Below are 23,965 nucleotides of genomic sequence, written 5' to 3'. Positions count from 1 at the left end.
TGCCATCTGAAGGAGTACCATTTTACAAAATAGCAGAAGAGGTTGGGCCAGCCTTAAATCTGCCTGATAATATATGCTAGACAAAGCATGTTTCCATTTCTTCCAGGATATAGGAACACTTGATTTACATCCAGAGTTTTGAACTTTTAATTATTTGGCAAAGATAGTAAAAAATACTACTAACGCTCTGTGACAGCGATGTATCCATTAGTGCATGAAAGGGCTGCTCATTATTTTGCATTGTATTCTTAATAAAACTCTTGGGGTGAGGGGGGGTCTCTTTCCCTCTCCAACCATTTCAAAAGATCTTTAATGTAAACAGCTCCTGCCTAGCTCATCCCATTATAGTAAACCTGACTTTTACTCCTTTCTGGGGGAAGACGGTCCCAAATGCCCACATAGGTGTTTTTGGGGGTTATGTTTTCTTAACACATCCTTACTCCAAGGAGCAGGCACTGAACAAGCATCTGAATGTATCTCTGACATATTGGATTTGTTGTATTTAATGACAGAATATCAGTAGCAGTAGTCTTGTTGTAACATCTCCTGTCTACTTGTGCTAACAAACATGGAATATATAATGTTGTGCTTATTAACGGGGATGTTTCCACACCGGTTTTCCAGGTAGAATATTCTAGTTTCCTGTAATAGTTTTAAACAATGACGAACATTAAAAGGCATCCCCTTGAATAGCCTTTGTGATAAGGCTGTTTTAGTATGCCCCAAATCAGACAGCACTTTCTCCCTTAATCTGCTGTGTGCCTTGGTAAATTAACAGCTTTAATACATAAGATTACTTAGCTAGAGAGAACTGTTCAAACATGGGTATGTCCACTCATTACCCTAATGCTACCATTAAGAAAGCAGATAGATACTACAGGAAGTATAAGATAAATCCACAATGGGATGGAGGGATATATAATACCTAATTCCCACTGAAATCAATGAAATGCAGTGGGAATTAGGCACCTAAACACCTTTGAGGATTTAAGGCTTAAACACCCAAGTCCAACATTTAGGCATTGCTGAGCTATTCAGAACCCTGCTCAGGTGCTGCCTAAATATCTAAGGTGCCTGAGGTCCTTTAGTGCCGAAGTTTCTTGCTGGGGTGGTGTACAAAAATACTAGGCCTTGCAGGTTTCCTCATAATCCTGCTGCATATCTGATCCCAAGAAAGTCAGTGTAGTTGTCACTTCCTCTTTGTTCTTTGTGGCTCTATTCAGCTGCCAGTTGAGATCAGGGGTCAGTCCAGAAAGGGTGCAGTGGCATTGGATGCACCCCTGTTCAGCCAATAATGCCATGAGAGCAGATGTTAGGGATCTTTTTTAACACCCTGAATTAGGTATGAATTCTGCCCCTCTTCCTTCTCTTCCCTTCTCTGCTCAGTGGCACATTCCCTCCTCTGATCTCCTTCCCTGTTCCCCCTATCCCTAGCTACCCCAGGGGCAAGGATGGGGGCTGGCTCCAGAACTGCCCTTGCCTACTCCAGCTGGGTTCTGTGGGGAGTCAGGCTCATCCAAGAACGGCAGCAGCAGTAGGTCACTTCCTCCTCCCTACCCAGTTTCCCCCCAAGAGTTCCTACCAGCCTGGGAGCAGGTGGGGAAAAGGAACCCAAGCCACCTGCTGTTGTCTTTGGCCAAGCCTGGGTCCATGTGCCACCTGGCTGAAGCAGGGCAGGAGGATCTCCAGAGACTCCTTGTCCCTGTAACAGCTAGGGACAGCAGCAGTGGCAGGCAGGAGATGGGTAGAAGGGGACGGGAGAGGACATGCCTCTGAGCAGGGAGGGGGAGGGAAAGTTCTTACCTGATCTGAGGGATAAAAAAAACAATCCCTGACTGCTGCTCCTGTAGGCAGTCTGCCACCCCGGGGGTGGGGAGGAGACCGGGAGCAGGAGTGCTGCTTGCTACTCACACACCCCCTTTACAAAATCCTGGATCCACCCATGTCTGAGATGCTCATGTGAACAAGATATATCGTCATCATCGGCTTAGTTCACACAGGCCACCAAATATTGCTGATTGATACCATTAACAAACTTTCTGACTAATTTCAGAACTGTCTAGCCTCATGTTATAAATACAATGTGGAACAGTAGTATTTTCATGTGCTTAACTGAAATTCTTACTTAAGAATTATGCCTACTTTCCCTAGGACCATAAATGGTGCAAGTATAGAATCTTAAATAGCCTATTATTATACCAATTAAGCTCACCTCACAAGAATCCAATAAATGACTTTTATTAAATATATTCTTTTCCTCTAAAATATAAATATTAACTATACTCTTATAAATGTAGAGTAAGTTCATATTTCATTTGTCAAACCCATCCAAATAAGAATCAGTCCAAAATCTGTAAATGAAGAAATAACGTTTGTAATTACCTTTTTTAATTTGTCTATAAATATATAATATGCACTTTCATTGCAAACTATTTAGTTATTCACTTATACTTCATATGGTACTGAGCACCTTAGATTACATATCGTGGAATTTATTTGTTGACACAGATATATGAATTCTGATTATTTACAATGCACATACATGTAATTTTATAACATTCCAGTGATCTTAAGTGTTAAAAGGTATAAAGAAATAGTGCAGTATAATTTACATTTTCATTTCACCGTACCCACAGTATATCAGTTGCTATTTTTAATCTCTGGAATTTTCATAGGAATATGGATCCAAATTCATTAAGTATTTGTTCTTGTACAAAACCAAAACAAAACACTTTGCTTGGGTGACTTGGAAGATATTATGATTTAACAGAGGGATACAATTTTGAATTTACTTTTTACATGCTCTGAACAGGCTGCTACTGAAATACAAACTTGTGATCAAAGGCCAGTCCCCAAACATATGACATACATTTGCCTCCCAAAAGAGGCAATATGAGTATTGTGAAAACTTAAGCCAGAAAGACCAACACTTTGCCCCAGGGAACTGCATGAATATCAGTTTTGAGGAGATTAGAAATGCACACTTCGAAAATATTGGCATACTATTTAAATTTACATATTTTAGATGGAAACTAAAATTTTTAGTTCCTTACCTAAGTCCCAATCAAAGTAAAATAGTTCAGACAGACCAATTATTTTCAGGATTTTTTGTGACGATAACTATTTCAAATATTTAGTTTGTGTGCTGTCGTCTTTGGGTGTAATGTTTGCAAGTACAATACAACATTTGTGAATTTAACCCAACATCTCTCAAAACTTGTAAAGGAGTTTCTATTACTAGTTAGCCCATTATAAAAAAATATAGATTTTTATATGTGGAAACATTGGCCTTGTTATTATGTTTAGGACTTTCCATATGAACTGTTTTATGTTAAACAAATTGTGTTTAGAGCGTTTAATTTCTTTTCCTTTGCTCAATGAGTAGCATTTATTTTAGAACTTACTTGGCTTTTGAAGTGTAACAATAATGAACCATTGCAATGCTACACTGTGACCACTTCTTATAAGCTCTGGCTTTCAAAACATGTTTCTTATCATCAACACATTATAAAGACCTATTTGAAGCAGTTCTGTTGCAGTTTAAAAGCAGTATAAATTCTATTTGATCAATATTTTATTTTCATTTTACTGCTAATAATACATTTTAAGCCACTTGGATCTCAAAAGTGCATTTTAAATTAATTTACTGAGCTAAACAAATGCAAGTCTTAATGAAGTCCATTTCAATTCAGCTGATTTAACAGCAGGACAGAGTGGCAGTTCTAGTTCATGATTTTAAGTGGGGCACAGTAACTTAATTTTTTGGCAACATTTTCAAAAGCTTGTAAGGATTTTGGGGACCTTTTCAAAATGGATCATAGGTACAACTGACTTTCAATGGAGTTAAACTCCTAAGTAATTTTGAGTGCTTTTGAAAAAATTACCCCATGTGCTCATTAATTAAGGACACTTATGAAACATGCCCCTTTGTGCTCTCTTCTGATTGACAGGCTTTTCGATAGATCCCTATAGCTATTGCTGTTCAGACTTCGTCATACACAGATAGCTTTACATGTGTGGGCAATAGGGAAGTGTTGGGCCCTTTGAGGGCTGTTTACGGGACCCAGCCAAAATGTATCTGCTGGGGTACTCCAGCAGCTGCCTCACATGGCTCATCTAGACCAGCAACACATTTAAATAGTGAATAAACTGGGAGGAAGGTAACGAAGGTTTCAAAAGCAAATTGTTGTAGTCTCTACTCACTATGACATTTCAAAACTGAAACCTTGACTGAATTGCAGCTGATAGTGTCTGGTCTGTCTTCTGCTTAGCCCTTACTTACTTTTTATAAAGAAATACTCCGAAATAGGCACAGTTTATGATTTTGAAATGTCTACCTATATGGCACTGCTCATTTCCACTGTACAGTATGCGGTTTTAAATTTTTTGCCATTATTTACAATAAGCTACGTTGTATCCTGCAATTAACAGTGATTTTTAAAAGACTGTTCTTGGTCTTTAAACATGTTGGTGTGTGTTCTTTTTTTGGGTCTCCTTTTCAAAATGAAGGCTGTACCTTGGAAAATTGTCAGAAATCACGAGAGCTAAAGTCCCTGCATTGAACTCCAGTCTTTTGTACACTGCTAGCAGCTACAGGCTTTTAATGTTGATTGTACTTCGGATTAGCATGGCAGCTCCATTTTTCTTTTAGGAAACAGATGAATCCCACTTATGCTACCAAACCAAGTCTCGTAATCTTAGCTGAAAGGAAGGAATGAATGATGAACACAATTGGTTTCGGACAAGAATGCAGGTCCAGTTGCTGAAATTAAAAAAGAGTTGAAAAATGCGAGTTAATGATGATTGAATTAGAGCACTGAGAAGATGAGCAGTCATTTGCAGATACTTGATTTTGCTCTGAGACTATTAGGAAGCAATAAAAACAGCCCTTTACCACATCCATTACACTGAACTTTATATTCACACAGTTGTTCTTGTAGCAAATATTTAGGTGATTAAGATTAATCAATAATAGTCCTGGATCTGTCTGAACCATCCTAAGGCTGCAAGGTTCACTTTTGGATGAGGCCAGAAAAATAACACTACTGGTTCCATTTAAGAGGTTGGGGAAGAAATAGCCCTTACAGTTTTCCTGTAGATTAAATCTCCAGCTTTTAGAGAGACTCACAGAGAAAAAGAGAGGTGTTCTATTGGAGTAGGGAAGGAAAACAGCTTTGGGGTACAGTCTGGATGGATGGGAGGGAAGAGGGACTTACTGCATGGTAGAAGTTCAGTCAGCCTCAGTAGGTTTTTGCTAACTGAGAGCATTGTCAGAGACCAGGTAATACCTTGACCTTTAGGACTGGAGCCAACAAAGGGCATTGGATATTGCAATGTTCAGTATTCTGGCCTGCCGAATGGAGTCCAAAACACTGTGTTATGTGCCTAGGCTCCCTTTTGCAATGTCTGATGAGAGTCGCTCCCATTTTCCTTTTTTAAAGAGAGGGCTTGGGTGTCTCCCTTCAGGAGAGGGTTCCAGGCCGTATCTGAGTGGAAAGCAGCAGCTCAGTTCCAAAGAAGGGAGAGATTTAACATATACCTCCATCCTTAGCACTAGCTAGTTCTACGCAGTCCCCTGCTTAGCAGGCTAGTTATTCTGGATTCCATTCTGATGCACCTAACTTCCAAAGACCTTTCTTGGATCAACCTGTAGCCTTGGGGCTCAGTGTAAGTTAGAGGTATGGTAGTGAGCTATTTCTGGATAGCTTTGGCAAATGAAACAATCTGTGCTTGTTGATATGTGCTTTCGTGAGACATTGTGCCACAATAATCAGCTGTTTTACACACCCTGCAATTATACTGCATTGTTTCGGCTCTTGCTCTGTCACCAGACTTAGACCTGTACTGAGATAGATAGATATAATATTGCATGAGAGGTCCACATTAGCAGGAAGAGAGTCTGGAAAAAGCATACATTTCTTAACACGGTCATCTCACTTTTGTTCATTATGTTTACTGCCTTGTAAGGACAAAAACATAAATCAGTACGGGTCTAAGTGTGGTGCCAGAGCCAGAGCAGAAACAATGCAGTATGGTTGCAGGGTGTGTAAAACAGCTGACTATTGTGCCACATGTCTCAGCAATGTTCCCCCCGGTCCTCTCTGAGCTTCCTAATCTGGTTACATGCACACAATATGTCCTGGGCAAAATGGCTACATAAACTCTATCCTCGTTGTGCAGCCACAAGAGTGGTAGTACTGACTGAAGATATTTAGATCAGGTGGAGATTAGGGTGTGCAGTTTACTCCATTTTAATAAAACCACTGGTACTGTCAATGCTACCAACTTGCCAGTTCCACCAGTGCCCACTCCAGGTCCATATTGCTGTGTGGAAAAGCTAACTTCTGAAATCCCGCACCTACCTCTGAAAAGCAGTGACCAGAAACAGTTTTATTACTTTCTGTTACAAGCCTGCTCTTACTCTAAATGAAGCCAACAGCAAAATCCTAACTTGGGTGTGAGCAGGTCAGGGTTCAAAGCCAGTGTGGGTTAACCTTTCCAGTAGGCATGCCACAAACTAGCCCCATACCCTCCTGAGTGCCACTGTGATCCTCTCCCCCTTCCTTGTCTGCTGCTCTGCTTTCTACTTCCTGCCCTGGGGTCCCTGTCCCATCTGCTGCTGTGCTACCTGTCCTCTCCCTGATTGGCCATGTCCCATACACAGAGGCTACCCATGCCACTAGTACAGGGGTGGGCAAAATACAGCCCGTGGGCTGCATCCGGCCCGCAAAGCCATTCTATCCAGCCTGTGGGGCCCCTAAAAAAAATTTTGGAAAATTAATATTCATCTCCCCATGGTTCCTGTCAAAAATGACATGAACCAAGGGCAGTAAGACCCAGGGGAAGCCCAGTGGGCTCCACCCCCCCCAGCCAGAAGCCCCAGCCGGGGTTTCTGGGCTAGGAGCATGTGGCTGCCCTGGTGCAGGAAGCTCAGGTAAGTTGGGGGTGGACACACCCCCCCATGCCTGGTGCCCCACACTGCAGCTGCTTGCAGTCCGCGTGGGGCTGCCTGTGCCCGCTCCAGACAGCCCCATGCAGGCTGCGAGCAGCTGCAGTGGTGGGGGGCACCGGACATGGGGCAGGGGAGGGGCTGCTTGCCCCCCACGCTAAGCTTTTCCCTGGGCTCCTCCCCTGCACAGAGAAAAGTGGCCCTTCGCCTGCCCCATGCCTGGTGCCTGGAGCACCTGCAGTACGGGGCGCCAGCCATGGGGCAGGTGAGGGGCCATTTTTCCCCAAGCTCAGCACCAGCTTCTTTCCTGCTGGCGAGTAGGGGGTTGGGGCTTAGCATTGCCCCCCACCTGTACCGTGGGGCTGGGGGGGCACTGGGTGTGAGCAGGTGGGGAGTCAGTGGGAGCACAGGGCCCACACCGGTGCCTCGGGGTTAGTGCTGGTGGGGCCCAGAGCAGGATGGCAGGAGCGTGGGGTCCCAGCTGGCAGGTGCTCTCTGGAGCCGGGCCAGCTCCCCCCTCTCCCTGCTGGTGCAGCCCAGCCTGGCTCCACTGCGCCCTGCTTTGGGCTCACCGGTGCTAGCCCTGGGCTGTTGATCCCAAGACACTGGGATGTTGGTCCCAAGATGGTGACCGGGGGGTGGGGCACCTGTCAAGGGGCGGGGCTACTCATGCAGCCCTTGGCAGCCTTCCAAAACTGGGTAAGCGGCCCTCCTCTCAAAATAATTGCTTGCCCCTGCACTAGTGGCACACATGGCACAGATTGGCCACCCCGTTCTAAATTAGTTCACTGTGTGTGCTCAGTTTGTGCGTTTCCGTCAGTAACCAGGGGCACCTGGCAAGTGCAGATGGATTATTCAAGACTGACTGAACTCAACAGTGGAATTAGCCACAGGTGCCAACTGGCTTTTCTGGAGGGCCAGTCAACTGCCAGTCAAGCCAGTTCTGTGCCACTATTTGACATGGCCATTTTTTTTTCTAATTCTGTACTTCAATAATGGGCACAGCCTCTGCCTATAAAAAGGGACTTTATTGGCCTTGCTACCAATGTTGCAAAACTGTGAAGGTAAAGAGCAAACTGACCTGATTCTGAGAGGCACTGAGCACCTGTAGTTTGTAGAGGTAGAGTTGACAGGCTTTGACAAGTCTGACAAGTAACATGCTAACAAGGTGGGGACCTGTCAGATTGTCTATCCAAAAGATTTTAGCATCAGAATTTGTAGATCTTCAGAAGTGATTGACACATACTCAGCTATCAGAACAACTAGCAAGGTTTTCAAAAGAGCTCAATATGTTTGGTACCAGGTTCTTTTTAAAAATCTGCCCCTTCGTTAGTGTTTTGCTTTTTTCAGAGTTTGTTTAATTGGTGTACACAAATATAAAGACTGGAGTCTGACACCTAGGAGACCACTAGATCACTCTCCTCTTTTAAGAGTTTAACAGTTCAGAGCTTGATTCCTAGGAACCACAGTACCCAGGAACTGCTTTGCATATAACTAGGCTTGTTAGTGCCTGTCCCAAACCATGAATTCAAGGACACTACACCATAGTAATCTTGCAGGAATTAATGCTTTACAGTAGTCACATGCTACAATGGTTTCGTTCTTACAGCTAAATGTACTTACAAGTTCTCCATCCTTTCCTCCAAAGTCTAAATAAAGCATCCTAATCCCATCATCGGAGGACATTTTTAGTTTTTCATAAGGATACTGTACAATTGTTTTAGAGAAGGCACCATCTTGCGGTTCAGTTGAGAGAGAGAACCCGTGCTCATAGTGGATGGTCAGATGGCACTCCTGGTTTTTGTAGGTACAAGCTGAGTAAGAAAAACAAAAGATTCTTCATGTCAGAGAATTCATTTGCACGGCTACAACAATTTATATTCAACCTTTTAGCTGTAACAAGGGTACTAACTTTTAAAGGGACCTTTAGAATTGTTTACAGCCAAACTAAAAATACCCCAAAAACCTGACTTTAAAATTGTTCTAATGTAGCCTGGAACTGTTCCACTTGTAAAAAAAAATAAAAAAAAACTCAGCATTGTTTTATAGACAAGTAATGCCATCTTTTTTAAACAGCTGGGCTATGGACAGAAATTACACTTTCAAAATGGCCAAAACTAATTTAAGATAAACCTGGATGGATGGATGTAGTACCAGGCTCAACTGATTTAGGCCAAGTCAGTTTATGGAACTTCTGGCCTAGCTCCCTTCCCAGTTCAAGTTAACTCGGTCCCCCAGCATCCCAAGATGCTTTGCAGCCCTGGGCTGGGCCATCTGCTCCAGCAGAGCAGGGTCTACCCTGCCCCTCTTCTCCCTAGCACACTTCCTGCCTGCACCTGTCAGCCCGTAGGGATGGGGGCAGGGGAACAGACCCCCAGGTCCTCCCAGTCTAGGTCTGCACAGCGTGCCAGGAGAGGGAAAGCACCTGGGTGGAGGGTTTTCACCCTTTTGCAGCCCTCCTCCCATGGTGGCATTGGCAATGTCTGTGGTGGTGGCGGCAAGTGGGGACCGCCTGCAGGCAGCCGGGGGGTGGCGATCAGTGATTGGCAACCGCCCGCAGACGCTGCTGGCAGTTTCGGGGGGTGGCAGAAACGTGTGGCAAGTGGCGACCGCCCGGCGGCAACAGCCAATCTCAGGGGAGGCACGGCTAATCTTGGGGTGCATGTGCACCTGTGTCGCCAATGCCTCCCCCTACTGGGGGCGTCCCAGGGAGCTGGGGGAATTCCCCCCCTCCCTGGCACAACTGCTTTTCTTAGCCACTGCCACAGGAGGGTGGGGGAAGGATTTCCCTGGGCCGGATGCCTGCCCCTGCAGCCCAGCACAGGGCCTTGGGGGGCTGCCCCTCACTCCAGGCCAGGGCAGCCCCAGGGAGCTCAGAGGAATTCTTCCCTTTCCGCTCCCCCGTAGCTCCTTGCCTCAGCTGCAGCCGCAGGAGGAGGGCGAAGGAGTCTGAGGTGAGCGGTGTCACAGGGGAGAATTCCCCTTGGCTCCCTGAGGCTGCCTTGGGCTGGGGGGAGACCCCCGCGGCATGGGCTCCCTGCTGCCTCCGTGCAGGCTGTGTGGGCAGGCACCTGGCCCAGGGCACCACTTCCTCCTCCCTCCTGTGGCAGTGGCTGAGGCAAGCAGTGGCAGGGGAGCAGGAGAGGGAGAATTCCCCTCGCTACCCAGGCTGGGGGAAACTCCCCAAGGTGGAGGTTCCCCACAGGTGGGTCGGCATATGGATGAGGGCTCCTCAACCCCCTGTGGGGGGACAGCTGGGCACTGGGGACGTGTGCTGGAAAGCCAGTGGGGGATGGCCCCACTTGGCTGGGCTCAACAGCCAGCAAGCTGGGAGACACGCTCTGGCACCCCCACCTACTAGCCTGGGTCAGTGCAGGCCCCCCCCGCCACCTTTCCCAGTTGAAAACTGAACATCAGTTCAGCTCGTTATCAGTTCAACCTACAAAGCTTAAAGGAAGCTGCCTAGATTGAATAGATTTTGCCTCGGGCTTCTTGATGGTCTGTACTTAGCCCTAGAGTTAAAGTTGAGAGCTTAAATGTGCGCACACAGCTGTGTGTAAAGTTGTGTGACTAGTTGAGGCTGGATAGCTACAGGACTGGATGCTGCCTTTAGGTGCCTGGCAGATGATAATTCATGTCTTTTAATTTGTGTTCCCCAGGTTTTTGTAGTCCAGCACTAGTCTGTCTTAGTAAGCCAGTTAAGTGTTTTTGAACAGATGGCATCTCTTTTATAGATTGACAGATTCCTGCAGAAATTGTAATAGGCTTCATTAGAATAATTTCTACTGCACTCTGATTATTTCCACGGGAGGGCAAACTGCCCAGGAGCCTATACAGTAACAAGTCTGTTGCTTTTTTGCAAAATATAACTGCCAGCCAGAACTAGTTGACTTTCCAACAGAATTTTACTTATGACATATGTTACTTGGCATTTACTTATGATGTATCTGTTTCCATGCTTTACTCTCCCTCCGAGCAGAGACCAGGATAAAACAGTTGCTTTTTCTTCTGTGTCTACTGCTGGCTCAATAGGGCAAGATTACCGGCTGCCTCCCCAAGGCACAGAGAGGTAGTTAGCCATGTTACTACCACAGTTGGCCACTCAGTTGGTGTTTATATGCAAATTAGGGTTACCATATTTCCAGTATCAAAAAAGAGGACACGGGGGGGGGGGGGGGGGGGCGTTGTATGATTGGGGGAGGACGACAGTGATATGTCCATGCCCTGCCCCTCACTCCCAAGCCACAGCTGCCATAACCCTGCCTGGTGCCTCTCAGTCCCAACCCATAGCCCCCTGCCCCACCAGTCCTACTGACCTCTCAGCTCCCTGCTGCAGCGCTGGCAGGCACGAATGCACACATGCATGCATGCACACTGCTGGTGCCCACGCACAGAGCACATGATGCCCCAATCTCCAATCACCTTCCTGGCTTACCTCAGCAAGGAGCTGTTTGGGGCTGGGGGCAGTAGGGGAAGTGCTGGGAAAGCAGAAGCAGAACAAAATCCTGGACACTTGCTATTTTAAAAAACCACCCGGAAGGAGATGGGAGGACCCAAAAAGAGGGCGTGGCTGGGAAAACCCGGACATATGGTAACCCTAATGTAAATTATAATTATTTTATTGAATGGTTGGCTTGTTGCTCAAGAGAAATGGACATATGCAGTACAGCTGCCTAAAGGCTATCCAAAAAATCTGCACAGACCCAAAGGATGCTATGACTTAACCTGTCCTGTGGTAGATGATCCATTGCTCCATAGCCTTATTAATGATTCAAAATTAACTGAAGTTATGGAGGAAAATACATTTCTAGCTGCTTCAAAAGCTTCTGTGTTAAAAAGCTCAAGCAGGTTTGTGATGCATATGTAGCAAAACTCTTCCAACTTTAAGGCTGGATGAAGCAGGTTCAAAGTTGGGGTCATTTAGCTCAGCTGTACTGGTACAAGCTAATGCACATGCACACAGAGCATGTGGGTAGGACTTATTTTCTCTGCAGCATGCTGAGTGTTCAGCTACTGTAATGTGGGCCTACCCTAAACTTTTCTGTCAAGACACTGGAGTAACCTGTTTCAAATGCGCGCACATCATGCAGACTGGACATGTTCTAGGTTTGGCTGGTCTGCTTTCCTCCCTGCCAGCTCTTCCTATCAGAGGGATTAAGGCTCTTGAGTAGTTGGTTCTCCCTCTGTGGACATGACCTGTTCTTTACGAGGCACTCGCAGAGTATTTCTCATGATGGTACAATCTTTCTGCCCCACCATCCAGCACAGGCTGGGCAAACCCCAGACAAAACTCCCTCCTGTCCCTTCTCCCCCTCCCATTCTGAAGACAGCACTGGGGGCAGACCTAAGCTGCATCAGCCCAACCCTGCTCCCAGCGCACGCAGACAGACATTAACAAGGACACTCCGCTTTGAGCACCTTCAGCTGAACCCTCATGTACTGTAATGAGGCTTCTGTACAAACCCTACATGTAATGAGGGTTCAGATTTTTGCTCAACTGGATACTTTTAAAGTGCTCTGCTGCTGTACCCTTCTATAAGGGCACAGCTGTAGAGCACTTTCAAGGGGCCAGTCATGCAATAAATGTAACTTCTGTCTGTGCCCTTAGTATTTCTAAATACTTGGCTGAAGAGTTTTGAAGAAAGAATGTGAAAGACAGCCCCGGGAGCTGACGGATACCTTGTGAGATGACGTATCTTCTGATGTCCTTAAGTAAAGTAAAGACACTCTAGTTTTATACCTAAGGCTTTGAAAAATTAATACAGTTCACTCCGCTCTGCAATATCAAAATAGGATTGATATGTATTTTCATATAATCCATACACATAAAAATTGATTTTTTTTAGATGTTGCTGGGATTAATAAAATCATCCCTTTACTTCACTCATATCATTCTTCACAGTTTTGTTTATCTCTGAATGTCAAGACCCAAAGTAAAATATTAAATTTAAGATTCAGGTGGCATTTTGTGCTTCCAAACCATATATTCAAAGAGACAGCTGCTCTTTTCAAGTACAAAACGAGTGACAAAAATTAAAAGCTGCAAAGGGAATGCCTGAAGAATTTCAACAAAGCTGAAGACAGTTTTGAGTAATAATTAGTTTCATGGTAATTGGAAAAAAGGCCCTGATAATTGTATCCAAAACCTATTGCAGCAGAAAACCTGCAGCACGTTGGTTTAACCTTTAGGTTAGCTCAAGGACTAAAACCCCCATCCAAGAACATTTTCAAGTGCCTAAATTCTGCATATGCCCTAAATGGTGATACCGGAAACTCCCAAATTTTGCCTGAGTTGCCCAAGTCATCAGAAGCCTCAGCTTTGGACCTAAAAGAAGTTGTCTGAAGTTTTGTGTCTGCACATGCCCAGAAGTATCTGCGTCCTGCCAGGACTGACAGGATGCTCTTGGGATCCAGAAATGAGGCATTCCTGCCTGTCTCCCTAACAGGCATGGTGCAGTCTGGGTTCTCAGACCATGTCAAACATGCACCTACAAGGCTCTACAGTAGCAATGTCTGTATTATTTCACAATGTGGCTGGAGTAGGTGGTGGTGGTTGCAGTTAGACCATCCAGTCGGTGTATGGAAACCCATTTTGATCTCCTCGTCTGCAGGGAGCAAGGGGGTGTGATACAAAGGACTATTTGAATGTATTCGATATGAAACAGTCATTGAAGTAAGCTAGAACACAGGACTGCTTCCCCCTGCCCCAGGAGTGTCATAACCATAAGGTTAATCATGTTTCCTTCTGTTCTTTCTTCAGCCTAATGAACCTTGACTTTTTTTCTGCCCCCTTCACCATGTAGGGCACTCTTCAGAAGATAGCAGACCAAGATTTGAATCCTCTCAGGCAGAGAAGCAAATTAAACCCAGGCCTATCATATCCTGGATGAGGGCTCTGACTGCTGGGCAACTGACTGGGAGCTGTGGACACCACCTCTGTCTGCTATGTTGTATAAGAAAAGTGACCCTTGCAACCCTTTCTGCAAGAAGGGGCTTAGGCATCTGTCTTCAGAGGAGGGTCGCAGGTTATGGACATTGGTGTTTCCCTGCAGCTCTAAGCCACTCAAATCCTGGAGAGGGCAGAGTTTAAGACACCCCTCAGTGTGCCTAATGTGGGGGTCTGGACACCAGTGGGGACCAGGCATGTAGCAGTTCTGTTTTGGAGCCAGTCCCAAGTGCCACATTAAACTCAGATCTTCAGGTAAAACTGATGCAGTTCCCTAGTTTAGCAGTGTTCATAGGGCAGTGAAATGGGGAAGAACTCACGGAAGAGGGGTTTTACTGCTCTGGGTTACAGAGCCTGGAAAACAGAAGAATCAGCTGACAAAGGCTTATGGAGGAGAGCTTAGCCAGGCACTTAAGATCAGCAGGCCAAGGACAGGGCATGTCTATGTCAGGAATTTATTCCACAGAAGCATAAGGTGCAAACATAAAACACTTTTCTCTGAATAAACGGGTCCTAATGAGGAATGTCCCTGGAAGACCTGCCCCATTCATGATGACAAAGAAGGGGCCTTTGGCTGCTGCTTCAGGAAATCCCTTAAAACAAACCTCCTTCTTGAGTACAAGATGATGTTGTGGGACAAAGCCTAAGAAGCTAGTGAACCTATTGCTGGTTTCAATAACTCAATCTTGGCTGCACCCTGGAAGGGAAGAAGCTGTCTTAAAGGAGCTGGTTGCAACTTTTTATTTCTAGGCTGTTGATTTAAAAAAAACAACAACACAGGTCATGGTAGGAATGTGGCCAATACATGTTTTTGAATTTTGGAGACGTATCTCTATATATCTATACATCTCTCTCTCTGAGAGAGTCTATATATGACCCCTGCCTGTTTTTCTTCATGTGTGCTGGTGGAAGCCCTTGCTATTACCCCTTACTCCCTCCCATAGTGACATCTCATATCGTAATAGGAAGTTCCTTCTATGCGTTTATGAAAGAAATAGGCCTCTCTTATCCACTACCCATAGGGGTTATAGCATAGTCACCACCTCTAACACTTCAGGCACTCTTGGCTATTAATCTATTAAACAAAATATGGGAATCAGTGGATGAAAATCACAATGGAATAGTGGGACCTGATACCACGTACCTCACCAGAGGTACCCCCGAGTTTGGAACTGGCTGGAGGAGCAAGAAACAAACTTTTCACAAAAACAGTTCATGCTTGTGTTGAAAATTCAATGAGTTCTATTAATAATGGCCTTGGAGAAGAATACCGGCTGTGTCCTGCTTTAGCTTGAAAGGATATGGGATTGCTGCCACAGGAAGGTTCTAAGTGCAGGTTAAAACAAGTATTTGTCTGGGAGGGTTTAGGCAGGAATAATCCTGCTTTTAGGAGGGGGTTGGACCAGATGACCTCCTGAGGTTCCTTCCAGGTTTACTTTCTGATTCTAACCATTGATCCCAGACAAATCACCAGAGAGCCAACATTTTGATCTGTGTATAATGAAATAGGCTTAAGGACAAAAAGCTGAAGGGAGTCAGTGTAAAGAAGAGCAGCTTCCAAGTGTTACTCACAGGTTGTAATTTCTGTGATGAGCTCAGCTGAGTTGTGACAGCCCTGCACTATGTTCCTTGTCCACAGGGAGAGGTCTCTGCTAGTCTCTGTTCTGAAGAGATGAGTTTCAATCCCTTGCCTTGTTCCAGTGCGGGTTGCAAAGGATAAATCCACCCCTGACTGTGGAGATCCTTTCCCTGGGCCTGAGTGGACCAACCTGCAATGTAATTTAAAAGTGAATAAATAAATAAATAAATGTACTTATTAATAAAGTTGGTCTAACTTTATCCCAGCCATGCTCTAGTTGCTCTAGTAAGAAATACCACTCAAAAAATCCTTGCCTCTTAGATAAATTAAAACGTTCATCAGACCTCAGGCTGCCCAAAGTGCTTGGAGTTTCATGTTCTCATTTATGTACAATGAAATAAATTTAGTGCTGGCAAAAGGTGCTAAAGCAGTGGTTCTCAATCTTTTTTAGACTCAAGGTACCCCTTGGAAAACACCAGCCCTTAGCTTTTACTTGTTTCTTGACTACAAAAAACTAACAGAGCAATTCCTTTGTTGCAAATAAATCAAAAAGCCTGCAAGTAGTGAGAAATGATTTTGACACTATGGATTCCTATTTGAAATCTCTGGGTTTAATTTTGTGAATCATATGTAGGTGTCTGCACACCTCACAGTGTTAATACTGCGTCCCCAGGGCAGCCTTAAAAACATCTCATGACACCCCAATTGAGAATCACTGTGCTAGAGGAAGAGCCTGGGACAGTAAAGTCCTCTTTTTATTCCTTCAAGAGGTGCAGATGAGACAGAAATAGTACTGCTTGCCTCAGTGGTGAATTGCAGACATCCCCACGTAGATAAGAAACTAACTCAGTTTCCTAACTTTTCAGAGCTTGAAGCTACCAATAAGAGTGGTAGATAGTGCTGTTCTTGTGATGTAGACATGTCTTGCAGGAACTGGACTCGAGATAACCAAATGCATTTCAAAGGCGAACACACACCATGCAGAGGCCTAGTACTTCAAGACAACTAGCTGAAGAGAATTATACTTTTTAAGTTAAGTTTCTGAAATCCTGTGTGCAGGGTTGTATGAGTTCACACCTCTTGCTTATCCGGGCTGAAACAGAACCTGATCTTTAAAACATCAAAAATGCAGTGCTGCAAGCATTATTGTGTTCTATAGAGCAACCGTACATATAATATTTATAGCCCTTACCTGTGTGATTTGATTCCCAAATATGAGTGCTGGTGTAGATAATATACATAAGAACACTTCCCTTTCAGTGCCAAAATATACCTCTGATAAAACCTAAGCACCTGCCAATTATGTTTAAAATAAATTATACTAAAGAACAAGGTAACAAGCACCTATAAAATACCTAAAACAGATATTACGTACCATATTGTGCATCTTTTCCTTTAGTAATTCCAAAGTGCAAAGAATTTCAAAGGAAATTCTTTCTTGTACTTTGCTTTAAGTAGAGAAAAAGTAAAACTACATTTTCCTTTAATGTGAACAAAGAAAGCTTTTCACTAGATATAAAAATCTAACTGTGGGCAAAGTCTTCTTAAGATAAAATTGCCATCCGAGTAGCTCATTTCTGCTTGAGAATATCCATATTTTTTCAAGAGAGGAGGGCAGGAGCGTGGAGAAGTCATTCAAGGACATTATACTAGTTCAGTTGTAAAGATGGTTAACAGAAACGTTATACAGTTTGAGAGTTAAAACACCTAAATTTCAGAGAGGTTGGTAAATGAAAACCACAACAATTCTTACAAAACTAACACCTGAGAAGAAAAGGAATTTTGTCCTGTTCGGGACAGGAGGGGAATGTATCCTGTTTATCTTGCTATATGCAAATGATACATCTTATACACAAACCACAGACTACATATAATAATAAAATACTTCTTGGAAACCTGCAATGCAAGGTCATCCTGGGTATAAATCTGCTAAATATTAATTTCCAGCTAGCAATTTCTTTCCTATACTTTGAAGAATGGTTTCCTTGGAACAGACATCATAAAATGGTTCTGTTATACCAGAGACAAACAATGTATTTAAAAAAGAAAAGGAAATGAAACAGCAGGAGTTTAAGCATTTCAGATCCTTGTGTTCTGGAATACTGCCCCCAGCATGTGGTAGTTTCAGAATGCCTCTTCACTCCCCATTTGTGGCTGGCATCGATTTCAGTGAGTTCCTGTGGATGGTGTACTTGCAGCACAGCAGGGAGATTTGTGAAAGGGATTAATGGCCCAGGATCCTCAGCTGGTGTAAAAAATTAAAGTTTATACCACCTGTGGGTCTGGCCCTCTGTTCCCAAATTTTGGGCATGTTCCCATGCCATAAAGCTAGCTTGGGTACCAGAAGCCAATAAGCCACTGTTGTATGGACATCACTCTTCTGCTTCCAGTACCCACGCAGAGCTAGCTCAGGTTTCTCTCCTTGGCAGTGTGCTTCCACCATTCACTACCTATATGGAAGCTTTCCATGAATTATAACCATTTTTCCTTTTTTATTTAACCACAGCCAGGGTACCTCTACCCAGAGAAGGGCACCTCTTCCATACAGCACTGTGTCAACTTGGCTTCCCTCGTTCTTGCAGCAAAGCAAGCATGGTTTGAGCCTTCATTAACTTCACCAGCCCCTCCTTCCAAGCTTTGCTGCTCCCTTGCCTGTAGTGAGTATTTTGAAGACAGCTGACAGTGCACTGCTATGGCAGTCTTGCCAATTGTCAGAGGAAGTGGCAAGGAAACAGGTTGTGGTGAGGCCCCTGGGTTTTGATGCAGCTTATTTTACATAGCTCTCATCTACTCCCAGGGCAACATGGTGAAAAATCTGTACATGGAGTCTGGCTTGTGAGTCCTTTGGGATATTTTCCTGGATCTTTTTAACTTCTCTGAAAGTCATACACCTCTGGGCCTCAGTTTCCCCAAATACACACTGGGTATAACTAATCACCAATCCAATGCCCTAGTGATGCACACAAGTAACTGATAAGGCGGACCAAGAGTCTTAAATGAAAGCCTTAAAAATGTCAAGTTGATATAAAATACTAAGTTAACAAAGGACGGACTTAGCATTATTTCCTGTAACTTTAGTAAACTATTTCCAGGTACTTTCTGTCTCATCCTTTTTGTCATGGATAGAGTTCATTAACTGTGCTAATAAGCATTTTATAGCACTTGTCACACTGTATGCGATTACAATTTGATACCAAATAGCCAGGTCTATTAACTGCCTCAACCTAGGTTACTTCTATAAGAAAACAGCATCACATTTTATCCCTAACAGCTATAATGCAGCAGTGCTAACATTAGTAGTTCTATAGTGTGCAGGCAGCCATGAGCCACATCAGCCAAACTAAAATCTAAAGGACACATCTGATATGAACTATATTCATCCTCAACAATATCCTCATATAAATCTAATAACATTTGAAATTCATTTAGTTAAAACTGACTCCTCATGGTATCAATTGAACATCCAATTAGAGATCATGTTTTGCAAAATCATGCAGTAAGAGTATTCATCAGGATGCAGGTATAGAATATTACTCTTAAGGTATTTAGCTCAAATGATTCCCAAGTCATATGAAAGTAATTCAAATGTGAACACTGCACAAAGAACTATAAAGTTAAAACAGAAGTTGGTCATTAGCATAAAATTTTAATCCCAGGCAATGCATTCACGTGAAGTTACCTAGATGGTTATCCCTAGGAAGCGCGCACAATACCAATTCAAGAGCACTGAGACCTTCTCCACACCATTTTCTCCAGAACTCACAACAGCCACCAGAGGGCACACGCATGTTGTTAATTATGAATGAGTTTGCTCAGGATTAAGTTGCTAAGGTGCATCAGGAATAGACAATTACTGTTAAATGCCCCCTCTTTACATTCCCCAGAGAACTATGAATACAGTTTAGCTTTCAATCTTATCAGATCACTCCCGTGTCTCCTTTTTATGTTCTTTTAGTGTTCTTCCATAGTCGTACATCAAGAAAAGCAGAGGTGCTGGTGCTGGAATCTTTTATTTTAATAATATGAAAAGAATTTCAGGCATTTATTGCAACACAGAAATATCTTAACAGCCCCCTCAAAAATGACAGTGAAATCTTTAATGACACCCCAGGGAGGATTTTGAAAGCTGGTATTCAGATGCCTGGCTTAGGTTTTATGTTTGTAGGAGTGGATGTAAGTTCTTCATCAACAGTCATCCTGCAGCTCAGTGCAACGCAAACCTTTCAAAATTTAATTGTGTAAAATTACTCCTTTTCTGCACAAGGCACTCCCTCTGACTTCCAAGTAGAAACCTCTTTTTGAAGAGCTATGCCCTTTGGAAAGCTATCCTCACTCAATTACTTATCCTAATCTTGCCCCTAATATGACAGCACTGGAAGACTAAAAGAACAGATAACTTTTAGATCCTCTTAATGGGAGAAAATGATACTTATATAGCAGCTAGAGCCCACTAGGCTCAGTGCTATAGGGGTGCTACAAACATAACAAGATGGCAGTTTCTGCCCAACTCATATAAAACAAAAATAAAGAGATGAATGCAGGCGGTCAGAGAAGAAGTCAATGAGACAACATAGGCCAGCATAATAGCCAGTGGTCTCATCATACCAACAGCTTAACCTTTGAAAGGAATTGGGAAAAATAAGGTTTTTTTGAAGCAGGCTGATAAACTGCGTGGGCATTTATGAAGAGTTCCTCCAGAAATGAGAAGTGACAGCTTAAAAAGCATGAAAGTGCTTGTTTGAAAATGTAACAATTAGAGGCAAAGTTCACATCTCAGTAGTTAATGAAATGTTATGGGTAGAACATGCCACAAAGGGCCTTAGAAGGGAAGGCGAGTAGTTTATGTTTGATGTGACAGATGAGGTGGCCAGTGGGGGATGTATACAGAGGGCTTGTAAGGTCAAAGAGACAGGCTAGGAATATGACCTCTGAGCATGCAGGCTGGACATGAGCAGGGCAAGATGGCATTCTTCAAGGCCAGAGATAGGATATTGCAGTAATGAAGATATGGGAGCCTGAATGAAAGATTTAGCTGCCTGCACAGGTAGGAAGGCCACACCTTTGAGATAACATACAAAAAAACTCTACAGATTTAGACACAGCTTAGAGGAAGACCCTCCAGAGCAGGATCTTCTTTTGGCCATGCAGGGTGGTGGTGCAGGGCTGGTGCACAAGCCATATCAGGCCCTATGCTGCCTCTGCCTAGCTCCACACATCTAGATTGGTCCCTGTGTGGCCTCAGTTGGCCACTCTATATCCAGATTGGGACCACCCTGTGCCACCACCACGAAGTCACATGTGCTGAGCCCTGGCACCTTGCACTGTTCCCCTTCTCCCCAGCCCCACACATTAGAATTAAGCCTTGCACTGCCCCCTGCCAAGCCCCAACACCCCATACCACCTCCACCCACCCTTGTGCACCAGTATTGGGCCCTACACACTGGGATCAAGCCCTGGCACCTTGCACCAGTCCTGCATGCCAGGATCAAGTCTTGTGCCACCCTGTGCACCTGATCTAGTGTGCAGGCCTTCCTATTGGTCTGGAAATTTGGCAGCAGGGCAGCAGCCACCACTCCCTTGCTGCCAAATTTTCAGACCTGTGGGGAGCTCCCACAGGCAGGATGACACAGCTTTGGGAGCAGGCTCTGATCCATGGGCTGGGGGTTAAGTACCCCTGTTCCAGAGGATGGGTTAGAAAGATTAGAGAGATAGAAGAACCACAAGAGGCAGAGTGATGGAAGCTAGATATCAAGGATGCCCGTTTCATCCAACTCTATAAATCATAGGCAACAGAAGTGACTGTAATAACCACAGTGGTACATCTCTTCTCAACATTGCAGGAAAAATCTTAAGCCATATTCTTTTACCTATACTTCAAACATTAACTGAGAGAATCTATCCTGAAAGCCAGTGTGGCTTCTGCTCAGAAAGGTCCACCATATGGTCCTTCTCTGTAAGACAGCTGCAGGAAACGTGCAGAGAAGTGTATACCACTGTACGTGGGTGTACATGGATTTTATAGATTTAACAAAAGCCTTTGACACAGTTGGTCAGGGTTTTGCACAACTCTGAAGAAGCTTGGTTGTCCACCTACACTGCTAAACCTTGTGAAATCCTTACATAATAGCATGAAGGCAACTGTAATGTATGAAAACCAAGAGTCTGACTAGTTCATCATCAACAACAGAGTGAAGCAGGGTTGCGTACTGGCTCCCACACTGTTTAACATTTACCTCTCATTCCTACTTCAGTGTGTGTTCCATGATGTTTAAGATGGTGTTTATCTCAGCACTAGACGTGATGGAGGACAGTTTAACATTGTAAAGTTCAGAGCCAAGATGAAGGTGAAGGAGATCATCATAAGAGATGTTTGCAGATGATACAACCCTCGTGGTTCACAGTGTTGATGCCCTACATCTCATTACCAAGTTCTCCGACTCATGCAAAATCTTTGGGCTAGCAAGCTTGAAGAAGACTTATCATGCACCAAGGCTCTTCAGAACCAGTTCCAGATATCACCCTAGATGGTACTCGTCTGGATGTTATTGACCAATTTTTCTACCTTGGCTTTACGGTTACCAGCAATATAAATCTTGATGCTAAGCTCGCTAATAGAACTGGCAAAGCAGCCAGTCTTTTGCAAGACAGAGCCTGGAACAATAACAAACTGTCAACTAAATAAAAATCCGTATTTATGAGACATATGTTTTATACACTCTTCTATATGGCTCAGAAATGTGGACGACCTACGCCAAACATATCAAAAGACTAAACAGCTTTCATATCAGATGCCTGCATAAAATTCTTTGAATAAGATGGCAAGACAGGGTAACAAATGTGGAAGTGTTAAATCATGCTTGTATGTCATTCATGGGAACAGTGATTAAGAAAAGACTCAGGTAATTTGGTCATGTCAGGTGAATGCCTGATCATAGGATCCTGAAGAATGTGCTATACTTGCAAAGGGTATAGAGAGAGAGGCAGACCACTGTGCAGATATCACGACGATTGCAAAAATGATTTAGCATCCTTTGAAATCTCCATGGATGACTGGGAAAGGAGTGCAGAATGCTGCTATGGTTGGTGAATTCTGCTTGCAGATGGAGTGAGGCACTGCGAGGCGGACTGGATCAAGTCTTGAGATGACTGGCATCAGAAAAGGAAAGAATCCAGTGCTTGGATTCAGAGCATTGCTAGTGCATGGGTGTGCCCTACCTGTGGGCAGGACTGTCACTCACACATCAGACTCTGCCATCAAATAACTCATCGTGCATACACCATGCTCTATAAAGAACAACAGCGCCAACTGTGAAGAACCACCAGAGGCAGAGTGATGGAAGCTAAGAGAAGGCAAGATATCGAAAGCATGATGGACAAACCCAGGTCTAGAAGCATGAAGGTTGTTGGCTGGTCCTGAGGTTTGGAAAGGTGCCTAGAAACTCTGGCAAGAGTCATTTCAGTTGAGCTTTGACATAAAGATGGACTGGAGAGTGCATACAGTGGTACTGGAAGAAAAGAACTGTAGACAGGGGCTGTAAACAGTGCACTCAGTGAGTTTAGCAATGAAAGGAAGAGAGGTTAGGTGGAAAGGCAAAAAGGTGAGAAGGAGGAAGGGCTTTTTTTAACATAGGGGCCTAGCCTTTTTGTTGCCTTCGACAAATAAATGTTGCCACCCCTCCCCCACATCTATATAGCTAACCATGCTGATCATTCAAAAAACAGTGTTAAAAATGCTACATCTCCGATTTTGCTGTAGTGAACACATCCACTTTGCCCATAGGATGGGCTAGCCTTGTTAAGATGGGAAAGATTGAAGCCATGTTTGTGAAAGACAAAACATGTTTGCACTCCAAGGCAAAGGAACCAGAAGAGAGTAAAAAATTAAACAGAAGAGTAAGGGAGAGGATGAGAGTGAGCATGAGAGCAAAAGGTGGGGTGGGTTTGGGGCAGAAGGAGCAGAGCAGAGAGAAACTTATGTGTTTATGACAGGGGAGAAGAGAATTGTAGGAGAAAAAGGAAAAAGAGAAGGCAAATCACAGAAAGGGGGAAGTTATGCGATATTTTGAAAATTTCCCTTTGGAAGAAATCAGCAGGATGCATGCAGAGAGAGAAAAGGAGGGGTGGATGACTTGAGGAACCAGTCAGAGGAGACAGAAAGCTGGAATTCTAGGCATGGGATTCAGTTGAGTTTTGGAAGCAGTTCTTTAGCAGAAAAACAGAAGAACTGAAAGAGGTGAAAATTAGTTTCTAACATGAAGCAGTCTGATCAGAGACCCTCTGCCAGCAAAAGAACAAGACAGATCTAAAATTCTTTCCACTTTGCATTTGTTGAAGACTTATCTTAGTAGTATAACACAAATAATGTTTCTGGAACTAGATGGTTCTCACAACAGACCACTGGTCACATAATGGGACGACAGTGTTAGAAACGTGTAGCTCAGGGGTGCTGGACCTCTGCCAAATGGGCCAGATCCAGCCCTGGCCCTCATTT

The 23,965-nt window shown here is 44.0% G+C and overlaps 2 protein-coding genes across 2 annotated transcripts in view; one reads left to right on the top strand and one right to left on the bottom strand.

The window, feature by feature from the left end:
- MTBP (MDM2 binding protein) overlaps nt 1–15,471 on the top strand; it is an 85,361-nt gene extending 69,890 nt beyond the window's left edge. The window contains exon 22 of the mRNA XM_059723793.1: nt 13,753–15,471. Coding sequence (XP_059579776.1) covers nt 13,753–13,839 — 87 coding nt within the window. The 3' untranslated portion in view covers nt 13,840–15,471. The remainder of the gene's footprint in view (nt 1–13,752) is intronic.
- Nucleotides 2,223–23,965, bottom strand: part of SNTB1 (syntrophin beta 1) — a 185,510-nt gene continuing 163,767 nt past the window's right edge. Inside the window, exons 5-7 of the mRNA XM_014603855.3 lie at nt 15,468–15,664; nt 8,573–8,763; nt 2,223–4,762 (exon numbers count right to left, since the gene is read on the bottom strand). Coding sequence (XP_014459341.3) covers nt 4,670–4,762; nt 8,573–8,763; nt 15,468–15,664 — 481 coding nt within the window. The 3' untranslated portion in view covers nt 2,223–4,669. The remainder of the gene's footprint in view (nt 4,763–8,572; nt 8,764–15,467; nt 15,665–23,965) is intronic.

This window comes from Alligator mississippiensis, chromosome 3 (assembly GCF_030867095.1).
Source record: "Alligator mississippiensis isolate rAllMis1 chromosome 3, rAllMis1, whole genome shotgun sequence".
Lineage (NCBI taxonomy): Eukaryota > Metazoa > Chordata > Crocodylia > Alligatoridae > Alligator > Alligator mississippiensis.
The sequence above is the reverse complement of the archived record's forward strand: the minus strand, read 5'-3'. Positions and strand labels throughout refer to the sequence as shown.